Genomic DNA, 20,146 nt, shown 5'->3' on the forward strand with positions numbered 1-20,146 from the left:
TCCAGCAGTTAAAGAATTTAAATGACTTTGGTCTATTGGATTGAACCTCTTTGTGAAGAGACATCAAAGCCATACAATGGTCAGAGGGTCCAGGGGCCAGGAATTCCACAAAAGAGTGAGGAAAAAATTCAGGCCAATGAGGGTTGATGAGAACTCTGTCAGGCTTTCGGGCAAGGAAATTTTCTTTTTGTTTGTTACTCCAAGAGTAAGTTGGGCCAAAAAATGGATGGTCAAGGAGGTGAAGATCATGAGAGATTTCCTAGAATTCAATCATTTCAGGGGAAGTGACCATACTAAGTTGCTCATGAGCAGAAGATTCATGAGGATGAAGGATGACATTAAAGTCTCCTCCCAAAATCCAATGAAGATTACCAAAATCATAATCACTATTTCGAAGGTCTTGCCAAAGGTTCCTTCGCGTGGTTCCATCGTTACACCCATATATTGCAGTAAGTAAGAAGTGACTGTTATTGAAGTTGCTTTTAACAGTAATGCTCTGATCCGAAGCATGACATAAAGAAATGTTAAGATTGTTCCTCCACAGAAACCAAATTCTTCCATTTATGGCAAAGTCATAATTGGAATAAATATTCCAATTTTCAAAAGTGGAGACTAGAATGTCAGTGGATTTGTCCTGCTTAACCCGGGTTTCTAGCAAGCAAAGAATATCAACTTTGTAAAGAGTAGCTCTTTTCAGGACCTTGGTTTGTTTTGGAGGATTGTTTAATCCTCTAACGTTCCAAAATGAGATGATCATTAGGCTTGAGTTGAGGGATTTAGTTCCCCTCCTTTACTGCCAACAATAGAAAGTTTTGATTTCTCAAGATTGTGTTTCTTCTTTGTTTTGAGTTCTTTGATCAAGATGGCAACACCAGAAGCAACTTTTCTGGGCTGTTTACCAAGAAGAATAAGTATTGACTGAGTATCTTCAACTGAGTTGAGAATTTCAAACCTGTTACTAGATGCTGCTAGAGCTCTGCTTGGATTATTCTTAGGAGGTCGACCTCTGCTTCCTTTAGAAAGAGAAGAAGAAGAGGTTTGAAAACTGTTTGCAGAGCTTTGTAAAGCTGGAACAGAAGGATCATTTGAATCTTGAAGAACAGGGTCAACGGAGGGGAATTTTCAGAGAAAGAAAAGACCATTTGATTAGTTTTAATTGAATTTGAATGTGATATGAAAATTTTAATTTTATTTTATATTCAATTGCATACATTTAAAATAAATTGATTTAATTTTTTTCGTGTCAAATAAATATAAAATAAAAAAATATCATGTTAGATGATTATTTTAATTTAAATATTTTAATAAATTTTATTTTTCTTTCAATCGTTTATTGGATAAATTGGTATATGAATAAAAATGACAACAGCCCTGGTGAGAGATAAAAAAATAGTATAATTTAGATATTTAATGTTTTGGATCACATCACATTAACTAATTCTGATTCGTCAGAAGATGCTTCAAGCCACAACTAGTGGCACATAGTTTTGATGCCAAAAGGACGGTCAAAATCTTCCCTGTACGACCTAGTTCACACCTATATAACAATCAAATTCCATCGCCGATGGTATAACAAGTTCATAGCCATGGATTCTGAAAACCCCTCAACCTTTGAAACCCAAGCCGAAGCACCTCCTCCACCAACCAACAACATGGTTCATAAAGTGAAAAGAAACTTATCTTTTCAATCCAAATGGGCAGAACTGAATGGCGCCATGGGAGATTTAGGCACCTATATTCCTATTGTATTGGCTTTGACACTTGCCAAAGACCTTAACTTAGGCACCACTTTGATATTCACTGGTGTCTATAACGTTATCACCGGCGCCATATATGGTGTCCCAATGCCTGTCCAACCCATGAAGTCCATTGCCGCGGCAGCTTTATCGAACAGCTCGGATTTTGGCATCCCGGAAATTATGGCGGCCGGTATTTGTACCGGTGCAATTTTGTTGGTTTTGGGTGCTACAGGATTGATGCAGATGGTGTACAGATTGATACCTTTGTCTGTTGTTCGGGGAATTCAACTGTCCCAAGGCTTGTCATTTGCTATGAGTGCTGTGAAGTACATTAGAAAGGTTCAGGATTTTTCCAACTCGAAATCTATGGGGAATAGACGGTGGTTGGGGTTGGATGGATTGGTTTTGGCCATTTTTTGTGCTTGTTTCATAATTGTTGTCAATGGTGCAGGTCAAGAAAGAAATCAAAGTGACGCTAATGTTGGTGAAGAAAGGGATATTAGAAGAAAAAGAATGAAGAAAATCATGGCTACCATGCCTTCAGCTTTCATTGTTTTCGTGTTGGGAGTAGTGTTAGCATTCATAAGGAGGCCTAAACTGGAGAATGACATCAAGTTTGGACCTTCAGTTATGGAGGTATTGAAAATACACGGTCATTCATGGAAGGAAGGGTTTATCAAGGGGACGATTCCTCAACTGCCTTTATCGGTACTAAACTCGGTGATTGCTGTCTGCAAGTTGTCCTCAGATCTTTTTCCGGGAAGGGAGTTCTCGGCCACCTCAGTTTCAGTAACCGTGGGACTAATGAACTTAGTGGGATGCTGGTTTGGTGCCATGCCATGCTGCCATGGTGCGGGTGGGCTAGCTGGGCAGTACAAGTTTGGGGGCAGGAGCGGTGGGTGTGTAGCCATTCTTGGTGCAGCCAAGATGGTATTGGGTTTGGTATTAGGAACTTCTTTGGTGACGATATTGCACCAGTTTCCGGTAGGCATCTTGGGTGTTTTACTCTTGTTTGCAGGGATCGAACTAGCAATGACTTGCAGGGACATGAATTCAAAGGAGGAGTCATTTGTGATGTTAATATGTGCTGCAGTTTCACTTGTAGGGTCAAGTGCAGCACTTGGTTTTGTTTGTGGATTGCTAGTGCATGTGCTTCTTAAGCTAAGGACAAAATGTATGCCTTGAAATGAATAGCTGTAGCCTGTATGATATACCATTGAATTTCCTTACTATTAGTGTTTTTAAAGATTCTTTCTTCTCGTTTTGTCCGACTATGAGATTATTTCGTTTCCTGATGCTAGCAGTGTATAGTGGCCAAATATGATCGTTTACTTCTCGAGTCCATAGAATCCACAAATGCAGAATTTCCTTACTGGATTGCAGAAATAGTAATGTTTATGTATACAGAATGGTGCAGCAGATAAAAAAATGCACATCTCACCTAAATAGGACAAAGGAGGGGAATCAAAACTAGCAAGAAAGAAGAAAAGAAGTAATGACAATGAGAAATTTTGCTGAGAGGATTCTACTAATGTGGTCTCAAATGGTCAATTTCCAGCTTTGTTTGAATTATCTTTGATTCTGCTTTGGAATTTTGGAGCATCAACTTATTATTCCTCTATCCGAATTCGGAGGATTAGATGCCGAAAGTACGCTCATTGGTCTCTGATCTATACGTGAGGAGCTTGATATATAGTTACTGCCATCAAAGCCACTGTTTCCTTGTAGTCTGCAATGATATCATACAAAACCTTACCCAGAAAAGTTCATAATATACAGAACATTTCTTTTAAGCTCGGCAAAATGCAAAAATTCTGTCTTCATACAGATCATATAAAATAGCAAAATTAAAATATCACCTCGAATGTTGCAAAAGAATGTGTGATTGATCTCCCATGTATGCAGCTAACATCATAAAAATCATAATAAGCATCAGAATAACCATATTAATATTAAAATTTAGCATAATTAGAAGAGAAGTGAATTTACAAGGTATAGCTGATATGAAAGGTGACCCTAGAGTCATTGGAGATGATGCGGTATATGATGAATGATATGCCATTACTGAAGAGGAGTCCAAACCGGATGCATGAGACAAGGCAGTCGGATCTTGGACACTAGGGAGGGCTCCTAGATAAGATGCCATTGAAGGAAACTACAGAACAAATTACGGTTAGCAAATGAAGGTCAGAGCAAGTGCACAAAATTCAGAAGATATTAATACTGTTGGAAAAATGGAATCCATGTTAGTGGATCCTGAAACTGTCAATAAGCTTATATTATATAAAACTATCTTTATATTCATAAGAAGTTAATCATTAACTGACTAGATAATAGTTAGTTAAGGCAACTAAAAGAAGGAAAGTGGAGAAGAGGCAACTTTTAGTTTTTAAAATATAAAGACAAAAGAAAGCAATGTATTTGTGAGCTAAAGTTGCATGTGATGCGTACTGCTGGGACTTGTCCTGGAGTTGCATCACTATCAAATGGATTTGTCTTTGCAGTACTTGGGAATGCTGCCACATTCTGTGAACAGATAGATACAGTTTAAAATCTCCAATATACAAGCAATAATTAACGTAGCAATTACAGAATTCGAAGTTTTAAGAGCACAAGATACCATTGCATTAGGATAATATTGCAAACCAAATCCCATTCCATATGGTAGGGCATTTTGCCAACTCGGAAATGCTCCAGGGGCTGATCCATAGCCTGCTGCAAAGAGATCCTACAAAGAAAGAATATATTGTCTAGAGAGTTCATGAACATCCAAGACAACCGAAGGCAAAAGCATCACCTGTGGAAGTTCCTTTCTTTTGTTAGATTTTGTTTCTGCTGGAGGCTGCACTCCAACTCCATATGTTGTTTCTATAGCAGATGTTGAGGTGGCTTGATATGACTGTGCAGTAGATACATTGGTCAATTGTTGAGAAATATGCATCAAGAATGAAGTACGATGCTGCAAATATTAACACAAAGCAATAGGTTTAGTTTCCAACAACTTCCGATCAACCTAATGGTAACCTGGCTATTCTATTCTTCAACTGCTCGAGTGTATGGATGTGCAGAAAAGTTATTATCAGAAGCAGAGAACAGTGAAAGCTGATGTTGTTGCATGCCGGGAAAGCTATGGCCCTCAGAAGCTTTGACTTTGTAGTCACCATTAACATCAGTTGTTGCTTGAAAGCCTGGATTAAAAGGGTATTGCTGGATATTTACAACCTGTGGAACTGTTGAAGAAACATCCGTACTTGTCAATGCCAAAAATTGTGGTGCAGATGCTGTAGAAAAACCATCTAATGAAATGTTCTGTCCAGATGCAATTGACGGAGCACTTGTGGTGCCTGGTGCTGCAGAGACATTATCAACAGGTACCACAGATAAATCTGACAGATCAAAGAGTAAAGCCTCCAAATAATTTGGATTAGAGACAGGAGGTGCTTTTCCCTTTGAAGAGAAGTCATCTGAGGACTGGCTATCATCATTTGATGGAGGCACTTGCTGCACATTTGGTGCTGCCACCTCATTGGACGGCTCAGAATCCATACTGAAATCGATCAAACTTTCCAGAACACCAGGTGATGCATTCTTCTGTGAAGTGAAAAAATAACAGAGTGAGTGCATAAGAATGTTCTCATGAGCTACGTCTAAATAGGGATGGAGCTAGAATTAAATATTGGTGTGGACCGAAATATTAAACTATTTAAGAAAAATATAAAAATTTATTATGTATTTAAACTCGAAATTCTGTATGAACCAAGCGACCTTAGTGATTAAGGGATTGTTATTATCCTTGAAGTCCCGAGTTCAAGCACGTATGTAGGGGTATGAGCATTCATTGTCAAATAGTTAAAAGTCTTTGTACATATATTACCTTGTATTTACTCTAAATTAAAAAAACTCAAAACTCAAAAGAAAATTTCTAACTTGTCTAATATTTAAACATACAATGACTTAAATTATAATTAGACCAAAAATTTGAGAACACAAACTTATCATTCTTTAGTTCGACCTCTACTTGATTAAATATTTAATAAATTTTTATATTTTTTAAATTTAAATATTTATTTTTACATAAACTTAAATACTATTAAATCAAAATTATATCGAATATATAAATTTTAACAAGAGTCGAGACCCGTTGGACCCTAAGGAAGCTCCATCATTAGCTGACCCTATTCCCATATGTAATGGGGTGAGGGGGAGGTAGGGTAGTAGGTTGCCTCAACGTCAGGTTGGGAGCAGCTTTCGTGGAAGACCTCCGGCATTCAGAATTATGAATTGTCCACCGTGGGACATGATCCCACGACCACAAGGTTAAGAGCCTTGCGCTCTACCAACTGAGTTGGACGGTAAACTGCTGAACTGTGTAAAACTTAAAAATTTAATTTATGAAACCAGTTCATTAAAAATCTATTGAAATGTGTTAAGCAATACTCAGTAAATGTTTCAAATATGCACTTGAAATCCTGTGCATGTTTCATATCTGAATTAAAAAAAATGAAACTTCTCTTTTGAGAGGAAATGAATAAACTCTGGTTCGGGAAATACTAGGGATTTGACATAGTTTCTAAACAGTCACTTCTCGCTAAATATGTTGTTGATTCTTATGGTGCGCTTGTGTTTAAGAAACCAATTGTGTTTCTTAGAACCCAACTAAAAGAACAATAAAACCACAAGCCTCTGAAATGGAACACCATTAAGGCCATAGTTAAATGGACAAGTAGCAGCAACAGTTTCACCTGGTTTTCAGCAGAACCATCAGGATCCCTTGCAGCATTTTCATTTGAATGTTCACCCACCTGAATGGCAGGAGCAGTCTCCCCCAAGCTATCTCTAACTGGCTGCTCCACTGGAGAACCAGACCTCCCTAATTCGAGGCTAAATGACCGACTTCGTCTCACAGGTTCTCTATGTGGAAATTCCGGGTTATCTTGTTGCCTGGCACTTCTAGAACCCTCAGGTCTGAGCCTGTTGTCAACGATCTCGATGCGCATAGAATTTCTACGGCCACTTCCAAATCTTGAATTTTTTCAGGATATCGAGGACTTCTTCCCTCCTTATAGAAAACCCTAACAGCACCTCTTCCAGCAGGACTAAATCCTTCATTTGAACTCCATTCTCTTCTATCTTCATACAGTGGACCTCAGGATCTACCACTAAATACACTGTCCTTCCTGCTTTCAAAAGAATTCGTCCTGTGTAACTGTATAAAAAAGAGAGACAAAATTAAATGATAACTAACATGAAAGATATTCAGTCTTGTTAAATATGGCATACAAGGGATACCAATCTTACACACGGAAGACTGTCACCCTTCTCATTCTCACTAGCGTATCTCCTTTCCACATAGACTTGCCTGATGAAATCTCGGAGCTTATGAATATTACTGAAAGCAAACATATACTGATCAAGAACACTTTTGGAGCATCTAAACATTAAAAAGAGAGATGTTCGATAACCTGCCATCAGGAAAAGAATGAACTAAAGGATCCCAAGCTTTGAAGTAAATTTGTCTTGCCCGCTGCGAAAAGTTAAGAAATAAGTTATGACAATGGAAAAGAAGAAAAACACACGATTATCTAACTATTCATGCTGACCTCATTTCCTGCACTAAATTTGCCCAATGATATTGACTTGACTCGATGAGTGAATTCCCGACTGAAATAAGTAAAAAATCCATATTGTAAAATATGAACTGAACTAGGAATATTTACAAAACCATATTAGAACCTCATTGTAATTGGCATAAAACGTGTATATATAATATGCGCAAATTTAACTCAAGAAGGCAACAGAAGCAACGACATGTGATAAAAACTTACTGTATTCCACTACAGTTGTTTCAAACAAAAGTCAAGAAAGTGGTACAAACATATTGGGGACCCTGCCAAGAAGAAAGCATTAATTAATGTTAATACTTGAATTTTCTTTCAATCGATGTATTCTTGAAATTATAGTGATTTTTTTGGCGGATACAAAATTAAATTGCCACTCACAATTTATTCTAATTCACTTTAAAAAGTTATATTTTTAGTTTTGATACTGTAATTTAAATTTTCTGACTCTATCCTTGTATGTTCATGCACTTTAAGAATAAGTGTGTCGATTTCGAGTTGAGACAACTTCCTTGAAAGATGGATTTCCTAATAAATAGAATTTAAATGCCATAGTTCGAATGTCACAGAACAAATTTCTTATAGGGATCATTTTTCATTCTAAAACATGTAGGAATTTAAATGCTGAACTAAAGAATTCGAATGCCCCTTCTAAAAAAACATCTCAAAGCAATTGTTTAAACAAGAATTTCTGGGAAAATCAGAACCATAGGAATTAAAGTATAACGTAAACGATGATTCGATACATAAAAAATAATCGAACTTGAAAAATATAAACAAATAAAAAAATCTAAGCAAAATCATACCAAAATATTGCAGTTGATGCATCCTTTATTCTCTGGGAGTTTGAGGAGAGCTCGAATCGTCCTCTCCATTCTTTCATCATCCTTTACCTTCTTCTTACTCCCCATTTTCTCCGTAAAGAAATGAAAGGCAAACTTTCACCCTCCTCCATTCACAAAGAACCAAAATCTCAAATAGTTAGAGATACAATCATTTAGATAAAAATCATATATAATAAAAACGGTGGTGATAACCATATCAAACCCATATTCAGATTTATCATAAAATTGAAATTTTCTTTTCAAATTTTCCTAATTTTCTTAAGAAACAAAGGAGGATGGTAAGTAAATGTAAAACGCACCTTAAGTATAAGCTAGAGAAAACAGGGAGATCAAAAGATGAAGAAGGAAAGGAAGAAGAAAATTTATATATTAGAGAAAGAGAAAGCATAAATATTCCCGGAAAAAGTGGTTCCAATACCGTTTTGAACCGTTGAACTTGAATCCGTTTTTTTCATAATTATAATCAATAATAAATTTAAAATAAATAATATAATTACAAACCGAGCGAACTCAGTGAGTTATTGTTATTCTGGATGCCATCACGAGACATGAATAATTAGAATGCACACCTCGAAGAACTCTGGCGTTTATGCATAAACTGAGCATGAATTAATCTTAAACTTCCTTGGGCTTCTTAGTTTTTACATGATATTTAAACATTGATAAGCATTCCACCATTATCAACGATTGCTTGTATGTTCATATACAATAACTGAAGCAAGTTCGGGGTCCTTGTTTGTTGGTTTTAGGATTTTACTGCTCAAGTTTATGTTGAAACCATTCCAGTTTCTCTTCTACTTTATATACAAATCAGTTCCTGAATTTATCAACACCCACATGGGTTGCCCATATTTCGTGGATTTTGGTTTGCAGAACGTATTCATTGAAGAAGCATTTCGTGCAGCCATCACCGGCCTTGAGCTCCCTCAAGAAAGTGCGGAGACCTCTCTCGCGGGTCGCCTGCAAAGTGCTCTTTACCACCGTCGTTGCCATCTCCACACCTTTAACATTCACAAAGTTCTAAGAAAGCAAGGAGCTAGAGTTTAAAGGCGGTTGTTGCACTTTTAGCTATCAGAGTAATAGAGAAGACTCTTAGTCAATTATGCTAAGCTGTTGAGCGGTTAACAGACCATCCCACAAACGAGAATCATCAAAAGAATCTTTTGATAGTGAAACCTGGTGATCATTTTGTATCGATAAATATACTCTTCTCCATAACATCGACGCTTCATTAGCTTAAAAAGATTAACTTCCAAATCAATTTGCGAGGTTATTGTCTATAAGCAGTTTCTTCAGCTCAAGTGCAATTCTAATAGCTACATGATTTGGAATCTTTGTAACAGTTGACATTCTGTTAAGCAAAAACATGGATAAAATATAACACTGATTTGCGTAATCACCCAACAAGACTTCCACTTTGACGAAGTCGTATTTGGAGGTAGCGTTACAAGGACTGGATTTAACTGAGGGAAAGGAGAGACCGATAATCTTACCGTCGTTGTCGTCTTGGCCACTGAAATTGTGGTTAGCTCTTGTTCACTCTGCAACTCCCTTGCCCTTGAAGTTGTTCATCGTCCTCTCATTTTTTCTCATTCTCTCATTTTTCTTTTAGGTTTCAATGATAATTTATACCTAAAATTTCAATACCCTTCCCTCACATAAAATTAATGTCGTCAGCTAACACGTCTCCATCTCTGCAAAGTTAATAAAAGGGGGAGTCAATTAATTTTAATGATTAAAAGATTAAATATTTTTTTAAAAGTTATAAGTTTAAATATTAATAAAAATATAAGTATTATTGTCAGTTGATTATGAATATTTAAATATATACTATATTATATTTATTTGATATATACAAAATCATAAAAAGAAAAAGAGAAAGTAAAGGAAATTGTAGAAGAGATAAGATTGAGTCAAAAGGTCAACTCTCGTCTTACATCCTACGTGGCCAAATAGTGCCAAATAAATTAGTTTAACATGCCATATCAGTTTTATGTTGTGTTAACGTAGGCAGAGTTAGATTTTTTGTTTGAAATGTTAAATTTAGAAAAAAAATACTTTAGGGTGATAAAATTAGAAATTGTATAAAAAATATTTTTAAGTGGATAAAAATAAATAATGGGTGTAAGTTTATGTTTAAAGGTACCCATATATTTTTAAAAATATATTTATTTTATTTTATTTTTAAATATTTTTATATTAAATTTATAAAATAAAGTAATTGTCAAAAAATTTTAGGGTGTCATTTGCAATTCACTGACTCCGTCAATGGGTTAACGGCAATTAACAGCGGGAGATTTATTTGTTATATATCGATAATATTAGTGACTAATTTATTATTTTTGAAACTTTGTTAAAAAATTAAAATTTATTTAAATAATAGTGAACATTTATGTAATTTACCCTATAAATAAAAGTATCGGAAAAGTTTTTCCAAAGGCGACCGATCGCATTCATGTCATAAAAAAGAAGCGTACTCCTCACAAACTCGCAATTTGTAAAGCATTCATATCGATACCCGGTCTTCAATTCAGGTATAAACGGCAGCGTTTCTTTTCCAAATGAAGATCGATCTGGTAGAGTAGGGTTTGGAGATCTCTCCTATTTGAAGTAAGAATATACGTTCATATCCCTATGCTTTTGCCTAATTTCAACGAGAATCGAGGAAATTGAACTTTTAAGCCTTTCGATTTTATTTTTCTCTCCGGGAATCAAATGTTCAGTTAGGTATTTTGGGATTTCAATTTGAAGGTCGAGGAGGTTTAACAAAAGGACAAAATGTCTGTGAAAGTGGCACAATCGTCATTTAGGGATCGGACGCAAGAATTTCAAAGCGTGGCGGAGAGGTTAAGGAAGTCATTCTCTTCTGGGCCGGGTCAAAATGGATCGAGTAGCAGCAGTACGTCGAGAGCGAAGGAACAGAGATCTGTGGTTGCTCGTCAATCGGAATTTAATAAAAGGGCTTCTAAGATTGGGTTTGGGATTCATCAGACCTCGCAGAAGCTATCTAAGTTAGCAAAATGTAAGTATATACTTGTTTCGATTACATTATAATTGTTTTTGTTATTTTATTTTTAATGAATGGATTTGCACAATAATTGACGGAGGTTTGTGCGTATTGCTTTTAGAAAGACGAACAACGCATGGGTTATTTGCAACCTGAAATTTAGCTTCGCAGGGAGTTTAGCTTAGAATTTAAGAGCTTTTAATCGGAGTTCTGCTGATTTAAATGCATTTTTGGTTTACTATTTGCTCTTTATCTAAGGCAAGTTATAATTAAAATGAATTTCCTAATTTATTTTATTCGTCTTCCTCTTGTATTTTGTTGTCTGATTGCACCCATAATTAAAATGATTGTATCTTTGGCTTTTGAATATCTGGTATTTATAATGTACTTGAGTCTGGTAATGTTAAGGGCACTAGGTGCATTCTAGGAACTAGAACCCTTATATTGCCTTAGGTACAAGACAGAAAAAAAAAGTTATCCCTTAGTGAAGTAAGGCACAATATATGTATATCCGCGTACTTCTGTATGTCTTTCTCTCTCTCTCTCTCTCTCTCTGGTAGCCTCCTCCATTTTCTGACTTTGGTTTGATAGAAATTGAACTAACAAATGTTAGGATATGACCATCAGAACCGTAGTAGGAATGTTATCCATTGTGGTTGTCTAGGTTTAGAGTATTTTTGAAACATTGATGAAATTCAATGTGCACAATTTGTCAATGACAGATATACGAGAAAACTAGCTGACTAGATACTATTAGGAGTTTATTATTGCTGTTGTTTGGTTGTCTTGGACGTTGGTTTATATTGTATTATAGCTGAACTTGATGAAATCCAATGTGCACAAGTTGTCAGTGACAGATAGGAAAAGACAGAGATTTTATATTAATAGGAGTTCGTAATCGTTGTTATTGTTATTGTAGTTATGATGGTCCCACATATGTTTTAGAGTATGATGTAAAAGTAAAAAAAAAATCTATATTTCGCTAACCTTGCAGTGGCAAAGAGGACTTCTGTTTTTGATGACCCTACTATGGAAATCCAAGAGCTCACTGCAGTTATCAAGCAGGATATCACTGCCCTTAATTCTGCTGTGGTAGACCTCCAGCTTTTCTGCAATTCTAGAGATGAAGGTGGTATCTCCAGTGACACATCTAGTCATTTAACCACAGTTGTAGATGACTTGAAGAATCGCTTGATGAGCACCACAAAAGAGTTCAAAGATGTCCTTACAATGCGAACAGAGGTAAAAGTTGTTCAGTCTGTTCACTGAGTTTACATGGATTTTTTTTTTTGCTAGCATTCCTTATAGTTATGTCATTGGTAATTCATTCCCTTGAGAATTGATGGTAATTGAATTGGCTCGACAGAATTTAAAGGTTCATGAGAATAGAAGACAGTTATTTTCTTCCACTGCTTCAAAGGATTCCCCAAATCCCTTTGCACGGCAGCGTCCTCTGGCTATTAAACCAGCAGCTGGAGCTTCAAACAACCTTCCTCAGTGGGCTAATGGTTCTGCATCTTCATCTCAGTTGTTTCCCAGGTAACAGTTTACTTCGATGTTTTGTAGTAATATACCTATGGCCCTTGTTTTTTTTCCTGCTAATATTACTAATATACTGTGATTAACTGGAGAAAACAATTTTGCGCTTTGAAGTATTGACTTTTCTTTAGGAACTTTCAAGATCATTTAATGGTAATTTGTCACTGAATGTCATGGAACATTTCTTAACATTGCTCTTCTACTTTTTTAGCAGCATGTAACAATTGCGTTGTCATTCCTCTAGAATAGCCACAAAACTCTCTTTTCATTTTGCTATGTGCAGTGCTCACATGTTTGATATTCCGCATTTGCTTGTATTTTTCATGTATTCTTTCTCTGAAAAAAAAATCATTTCTTCTTGTAACTCTTTTGGAATCAACTATTATTTGTTACTTCTGTATCAATCTACTGGCTTTAACTTCTTATGTGAACTATATCAATTTGAAAAGTTGTACACTATTGAAACTACATTTCTGTGTATATGTTTGAGACAGTCATTTGTGGTTCTTAATTGTACAGAAAGCAGATGGATGGGGAGAGTCAGCCGTTGCTCCAGGATCAACAGCAGCAGCAGCAACAAATGGTTCCATTGCAAGACACTTACATGCAGAGCAGAGCTGAAGCTCTTCAAAACGTAGAATCCACTATCCATGAGCTTGGCACCATCTTCAACCAGCTAGCTACTCTGGTTTCTCAGCAAGGAGAGATAGCTATCAGGTTATTTGTTTTGTTTTTTCTCCTCTGGAACAATTCCCCGTGGCGATGGCATACATATAAATTCATTTTAGTTGCTGATATATTACTTGCTATGCAAGGTGTTCTATAACATAGTATGCTGCAGTAAGTAGTGTTATAATAAGTTTATAATGTTTGGAAATCTTAACAGTGTATATGGTCATGAGTAAATTTGATGAGTTTGACCAAATAGTTTTTTAAGGCTGTCTAAAGCTTCCTGGCTTAAACTTTGTTGTTTTTCTTGTAATTATGTGGTTGTGCATCGTGGTTTGGTCCTTGGGAGTATTTGAGAAGTCATTTGTTCATTAGAGTAAACAATTTTGTGATTTCCCCCTATTTTGTGGTGAGGTTTGGCATGGAACATCTTGAGGATTGTATTGTTAACCAGCATAAGTAACATGTTTACACCCAACATTGGCAACAGCTCTTGGTGCTTGTAATGTTTGGTGGGCTATTAACTTGGTTCTTATGGGCATTCTTATTCAGATATTATTGATCCTCACATGAGAGTAAATCCATCAATTCGTAGCAACTGTCAAAAGTTACGGATAACTCCCTATTATCTCACAGTAGTATTACTTGTATATCACATTCTGTATTCTTTTAACCGATTTGTGAACAACTGGACTATGATGTTCTCTTTCCAGGATCGACGAGGACATGGATGACACATTAGCGAACGTTGAGGGAGCGCAAGGGGCTTTGCTCAAGTACCTAAACAGCATATCATCTAACAGGTGGCTAATGATCAAAATATTTTTTGTGTTGATTGTTTTCCTTATGGTTTTCCTATTCTTTGTGGCATAGTCAATACAAAAGTAAGATGTCTGGTCGAAAACATAGTGAAAAGAAAATGTTAGTGCCTTTTTCGTACTCTTCTATTCTTTTGATATACGCTATCCCTCTTTCTCTCATTTTTGGCTTTAAAGCTACAGTCCTTCAGAGGTGTAATTCAACCCCTTTTTGTCGACCATGTTGTGTATGTATGTCTGGGTAGTGGGTACATGTAAATTGCACAATGCATTGGGATCAATGAAAATGGCTGAACTATTCGCTTTTCATTGTGGGTGTTATTTGACAGAATGTCTCTCAATGTGCCACTCTTATCAATAATATCAACTTTTAGAGGTTCACTTTAGTTGCTTTGGGATGATCTATGTTGCACTTAAAGAAGTAAAAAATGTGGCTTAGCTTTATTTACACTTGATCACTTTGTATGTTTTTCTTTTATATTAACATTCATGCTATGTTTGGTTACATGAGTATCAATAAAAAAAATTAAAACAGTTATGATTAGTTTGTCATGATGTAAGAAAGAATTAGAACAAATCTAAACTTGAAACTAGAGAATTAGTAAAAAAAAAAAAATCAAAATTCAAATAAAAAAATTACTATATAAGCAATATTATTTTCTCTGTGCTCAAAAGAAGACATGTAAAGTGATTAAAATTATTAATTGGAGTTAGTTTATGGATAGCTCATGTATTAAAACATGAGAAAAATAGGCATCTTATCAAATATTTATAGCATTAATGGTATTTTATAGGGTAAAGTACCCATATAGTTAATTTTATTTTTACATCGAATTAATTTTTTTTCCAATTAAATCACTATTAATCAAATTACTAACAGCTAATATTTAACACGTATTAACAAAATGACTGCGATAATTAAATAAATTTGTATAATAGTAATTTGGTTTTCATTATTTACACATTCTATCAAGCTAGTCACAATTTTAATTTAAATTAACAAAATTAATCATATAATTAGATAGTGAAACATGTCATCATTTGTTGAATAAAATTTTCTCTTATTTTAATTTACCCATTTGATTAAAAATATTTTAATAATCTTAATGATTATAAGGTAATATATATCATAATTTTTTTAATAAATTGATAACATACACTCCGTAAATACAATTATTTGAATTCAGATTCTTTTTTAAAAATATAACATTTTATTATCATTGAAATTTTTTAAAAGTTATATTCAAATATAAATATGGGTGTGTCTATATACGATATAATGAAAGTTGTCTAATTATAAGTTCCATCATTTTTTTTATAAAAATACTATGATATTAATCGAGTTGGCGGTAGACATGAATTTGAATAGTTGGTTTTGTTTAATATATTTTATATAAATTATTTAATTATTAACTTTAATATTTCGAGCTTTCTTAGATTTTGTAAATGATTAATTTTTTAAATTTTGTAAAATAAAACGATGAAATTCATATTTAAACTTTATAAAAATTATCAGGGAAAATGATGGGAAAAATCCTTACTATAAAGAAAATTAACCCACCGAATAATTTTGCAGAAAATATCATCAGCAAAATTGTCCTCATACTAATATACCCATGTTTTGTCCCGACTGAACTCATTAATCTTCCCGAGAAACAAACACTTATCTCTGATTCTACTAAAAATCCTTATCTCCTCCTCTGGTACTAGTACTACTATAAAAACCCAACCCCTGCCCTTCTCTGCAACCAAAACACACTTCATATCAAACCCTATTTTTGTTTCCCGAGAAACAAACACTTGTCTCTGATATTCGCATCTGATCACTTTTGATTTTTTTATCAAAATCCTAGACAATCATTTCCTCTTTCCACACATAGTTTATAATCAAACCTCGTTCTCTACATCTTATTCTCCGGGTTTTTTTATTGTTGAAAATTCTAAGTATATTTGTTGATTCTACTTTGTGTTGTTGTTGTTTAGTTGGGGTGACTAGATAGAAATGGTGGGAGGAGGAAGCAGGAGAGACGAAGGATCGTTGGTGATCAACAACACGAACGTGTTTGCGGCTCTTGAAACTCTCCGGAAGAAGAAGAAATCTGATAAGGACCGAGGTTCTTCTAAGAAATCTTCTTCCAAGTCTCAGCAGCCGCAGAAAGAAACCGACCCGCTGGTGCTTTGGGCTCCGGCACCGCTCAATGTCAAATCGTGGGCCGATGTTGATGAAGACGATGATTATTATGCTACGACCGCTCCTCAATCCGTTTGGGGATCCTCCGAGCCGTCTCAGAGTCATGAAGACAAGAACGTCAGTTTAGAGGTGAATTAACTTCCTGTTCTTTCTAATTGATTGCCATGGAATACATTATTGTGATGTTTAAAAGAGTTTCTGGTAGTATTTAATTTATTCTATTTATTGATGGAGTATTGTGGAACAGAAGCCTTATGTCAATGCTTGCAAATTGATGCTTTAGAAGCCAATTATTATTTACCTATGCTTTTGTGTCTGAAACTTATAGCATCCTTGTCACATTGATTTTGGTTTGAGATGGAGATGATGATTTCGGTTCTCATATATTCTAGATTGAGTTTTTTGTTTTCTACTTGTTCTTATTCTATGGCGGAGCTCCTTCGGGTGTAATCATTAGGTATTTGTAAATTGTGGTGATGGTGGTGATAGTAGTGATGCATGAAAGGTCTCTTTTAGATGTCATTCATGTTGCTAGAATTTCTTTCTACTACCAGTATTGATAAAAGTGATACTATATAGCATTATTAATAGTTTTACTTTTTGACAAGCTGTGTCTCTAATTTTTAATTGATCTGCGATTACAGGATAGTGAGAGTGAAGAAGACATTTTAGATGAAGGTGACGATGTGGAGGAAGATCTTGACCATGGACCAGAGGTTCAAGTACATCCAGAGCCTGTGCAAAAGAAGGATCCTGAAGTTCCTGCACCACCAAAGGAGCCAGAAAGACAACTTTCAAAGAAAGAGAGGAAGAAAAAGGAACTTGCAGAGCTGGAGGCTCTTCTTGCTGATTTTGGAGTTGCACAGAATGAAAAAAATGACCGGGATGAGTCACGCGGTAATTTTGATCAACTTAGTAGCTTACTTTGTAATTGTTCGTTTGCAACATTGTCTCCTTAGGCCATAGTTTTGGTGGAAAGTTGGTATTTTTGTTATTTATTCCTATTGTTGATATTAGGAAGCTCTAGAATTAATTTTAAATGATCTTTGTTATGACAACGTTTTAATTAGTGTAGTAGAGTGCATATAGACTTTGATGTGGTTTATGATTCCAACTCTGAAAACCTAAAGTTCTTTCTCAAGCACATGCGTGCGTGTGTGGACATTATCCTTTCAAGGTTACTAGAATATATCCCACCCTTTCATTTGGTGAAAAATTATCTTTTTTAAGAAATATTTATATTTAAAAATTAGTTAAGATGTAAAAAATAGAAAGTAATTTTTAAGTACATAGTTATTTAAAAGACATAATACCCTTCATTCTATTTTATTATTTTGATTTTACTTTAAACTTTAGGAAGTGTTGAGTTGTGAGCCTAGGCCCGCTTATGCATTGCACTTTAGCCTAGATAGAAAAAGCACCTCAAACACTTTCGTAAAGGCACATTTTTTCAGGCAAAAAAAACATAGGGGTTCTATGTCTAGAATGCACACCTTATGCCCTTGAGAACATTGTAATTTCACTTGTTGAATTGGTGTTCAAGTAACTTGTGACATCAATTCAATTAATCCTCTTGGTTACAGTATAAATGTGCTGTTTCCTTGGGCGCAGTGAAGATGGCAGTTTCGCTATTCCTGAACATTTTAAAGTCTCCTTTAAGCGTAGATCCTTTTGACTCTATCTCCTGTATCTGCAGATGTTGGGCAAGAAAAGAAAGAAGGAGAAAAGAAGGAAAATCCTCCGGGAGAGTCTAAAAGTGCCAAGAAGAAGAAAAAGAAGGATAAATCAAAGGAGGGAAAAGAATCACAGGAACAGCTTACTAGTACAAACATTACCAATGGGCCAGACGAAGCAGCTGGGGTCGAGAAGACCGAGGCCGATGCATCCGCAGTTGACGTGAAAGAGCGGCTAAAGAAGATGGCATCTATGAAGAAGAAGAAATCTAGTAAAGAGATGGATGCTGCTGCGAAAGCTGCTGCACAAGAGGCGGCTGCAAGGAATGCAAAGCTTGCTGCTGCAAAGAAGAAAGAAAAGAATCATTACAACCAGCAGCCAGTGCGGTAAGACATTTTGTTCAACGGAACATATATATATGTACGTATGAACCATGTGTTTGTAGATCATATGACTATCCTAAAACAATAGTGGGCTTTGCTTAATCGAAAAATGACGTTTTAGTTGTATTTGAATGGACTAAAAACAAAGTTCTATCTTTGTTAGCTTTTTGAATCTTTTTGTTGTGCAGTACATTACTTTTAGTTTTTTCTTCTGTGTTGATCTTCGACTGTTGACTTCCGGTAGTGAAGTAATATTTCTTCTGGAAAAGGGAGAAGAATGCCAAAATCAGAACAACATCCACCAATGATATTGAATACAAGTGGAGGAATGTAAGCAACACTAAGTTAAAATCTCCTAAAACTAATATTGATATGATTAAGCCCAACATGTTTAATATTGTGGACTAATAAAAAGAGAAGATAAATCATTACCATCTTCTCTTCGAGCATTTGTAGGATGTTTGTATTTATAACCTCTCCATAACTCCTCTTCTCCTTTACAAAACCTTCGTTGCTTTGGCGGTCTAGATTAAAAGCCCATTTTCTCTTAGATAAACAAATTGATTTTACATGTATTTGGTTTTCAAGCTAAAACAAATGGGGAAAATAAAGGGATTGAATTTCAGATAATTAGGTATCAAATGATTCATCATATGCGTGCTTGCACGTAGATATTTATGTAAAAAATATTATACAAATATGATACATATTAAATGGAATGATGAGAAGAGATAAAATTATATGAAAAATACAAAAATAATAAGATTAAATCAGCACCGTTAATTTGCAATGCCTATAAAATGAAAAAAAAGTAAGGTTAGTGATGATTTTATTATAAAAAAACTAGTTCAACGACCAAAATAGGAAATAACAATAGATTGATGACTAATTGTATAGTTTAACCATAATGGGTTAGTCACAACTTATTGTATAGTTTAACCATAATACGAAATATGACACAACTTATTCACCCGAGCACTATGCTCTAATGGGTTAGTCACTATTACATCGTTACTTATAGCTTATAATTGGATTCTCAATTCTCTCACCAATTTGCTACTAATATATGAATAAGTTGATCACAGATTAATCAAAACTAAAACAAACTTATCAAATAATTGAAAAGTACCTGATTGCCATGATCTCTGGATCATCGCGATCTTCACTAGTCTTTATGTTGTAAACCCGGGCAGTTGAACACATCTCATGTTGAGTGGACGACTCAGATTGATTTATTCCTCTACCTCTTCCTCTACTTCTCGAAGACACCGTAGCAGATCGCTCAGTTTGTGCAGCCTCTCCAGTCATCAATGGACAATCCTAGATAAAATATCCGGCGTCCCCTATCTAAAGCAGGCTCCCGAGACCACCCGACATACTCCGGTATGATTCTTTCCACAATACTGACACTGCCTCGATTGACTTTGATTAGATCTACCAACTCCAGACCCTACTGATTGAGTCTGTCTAGCTCTCATCGGATTTGATCCTCTGGCAGAGGATGCAGCTGACTCAGATCTGGTCTGAGCTTGAAAACCAGAACCTTTGCCTCTCTTTGATGGTGTTGAACTCGATGAAGCACCATTTCTCTTAATCATTTGAGTTTTTTGTTCTCCAAACCTCTCATTTTGAGCTCTCATAAGAACTTTAGCGTAATTAACCA

At 35.3% G+C, this 20,146-nt stretch overlaps 3 protein-coding genes and 1 pseudogene across 4 annotated transcripts; 3 read left to right on the plus strand and 1 right to left on the minus strand.

Moving 5' to 3' along the window:
- The first annotated feature begins 1,460 nt into the window (after positions 1-1,460).
- On the plus strand, positions 1,461-2,985 carry LOC120201346 (molybdate transporter 1-like). Its single transcript, XM_039201973.1, has one exon. The coding sequence runs from the start codon at positions 1,491-1,493 to the stop codon at positions 2,922-2,924; it is 1,434 nt and encodes a 477-aa protein (XP_039057904.1). The 5' UTR covers positions 1,461-1,490; the 3' UTR covers positions 2,925-2,985.
- A 277-nt stretch (positions 2,986-3,262) lies between these two features.
- Positions 3,263-8,552, minus strand: LOC120201297 (annotated as a pseudogene).
- Positions 8,553-10,706: 2,154 nt separating this feature from the next.
- Positions 10,707-14,392, plus strand: LOC120201347 (syntaxin-32-like). Of its 2 annotated transcripts, XM_039201975.1 has the most exons (6): positions 10,707-10,812; positions 10,926-11,224; positions 12,204-12,451; positions 12,576-12,748; positions 13,268-13,465; positions 14,131-14,392. In XM_039201975.1, exons 2-6 carry the CDS (start codon positions 10,981-10,983, stop codon positions 14,288-14,290), a joined length of 1,023 nt encoding a protein of 340 aa, XP_039057906.1. In that variant the 5' UTR covers positions 10,707-10,812; positions 10,926-10,980; the 3' UTR covers positions 14,291-14,392. The 2 variants fall into 2 exon arrangements, with proteins under 2 accessions (XP_039057906.1, XP_039057905.1); XM_039201974.1 differs by lacking the exon at positions 10,707-10,812 and having other exon boundaries at positions 10,847-11,224.
- Positions 14,393-15,900: 1,508 nt separating this feature from the next.
- On the plus strand, positions 15,901-18,659 carry LOC120201348 (troponin T, fast skeletal muscle isoforms-like). The gene is made up of 4 exons (XM_039201976.1): positions 15,901-15,919; positions 16,167-16,555; positions 17,071-17,323; positions 18,123-18,659. Exons 2-4 carry the CDS (start codon positions 16,238-16,240, stop codon positions 18,488-18,490), a joined length of 939 nt encoding a protein of 312 aa, XP_039057907.1. The 5' UTR covers positions 15,901-15,919; positions 16,167-16,237; the 3' UTR covers positions 18,491-18,659.
- The last annotated feature ends 1,487 nt before the right edge of the window (positions 18,660-20,146 follow it).

Source organism: Hibiscus syriacus, unplaced genomic scaffold (genome assembly GCF_006381635.1).
Source record: "Hibiscus syriacus cultivar Baekdansim isolate YM2019G1 unplaced genomic scaffold, ASM638163v2 tig00007179_pilon, whole genome shotgun sequence".
Classification (NCBI taxonomy): Eukaryota; Viridiplantae; Streptophyta; class Magnoliopsida; order Malvales; family Malvaceae; genus Hibiscus; species Hibiscus syriacus.

Coding starts and splice junctions, on each gene's coding strand:
- LOC120201346 (XM_039201973.1), top strand. CDS start 1,491: ATGCCAAAAGGACGGTCAAAATCTTCCCTGTACGACCTAGTTCACACC.
- LOC120201347 (XM_039201975.1), top strand. CDS start 10,981: ATGTCTGTGAAAGTGGCACAATCGTCATTTAGGGATCGGACGCAAGAA. Junction 12,749..13,267: donor TCATCTCAGTTGTTTCCCAG/GTAACAGTTTAC, acceptor TTAATTGTACAG/AAAGCAGATGGATGGGGAGA. Junction 13,466..14,130: donor CAAGGAGAGATAGCTATCAG/GTTATTTGTTTT, acceptor TTCTCTTTCCAG/GATCGACGAGGACATGGATG.
- LOC120201348 (XM_039201976.1), top strand. CDS start 16,238: ATGGTGGGAGGAGGAAGCAGGAGAGACGAAGGATCGTTGGTGATCAAC. Junction 16,556..17,070: donor ACAAGAACGTCAGTTTAGAG/GTGAATTAACTT, acceptor CTGCGATTACAG/GATAGTGAGAGTGAAGAAGA. Junction 17,324..18,122: donor TGACCGGGATGAGTCACGCG/GTAATTTTGATC, acceptor CTGTATCTGCAG/ATGTTGGGCAAGAAAAGAAA.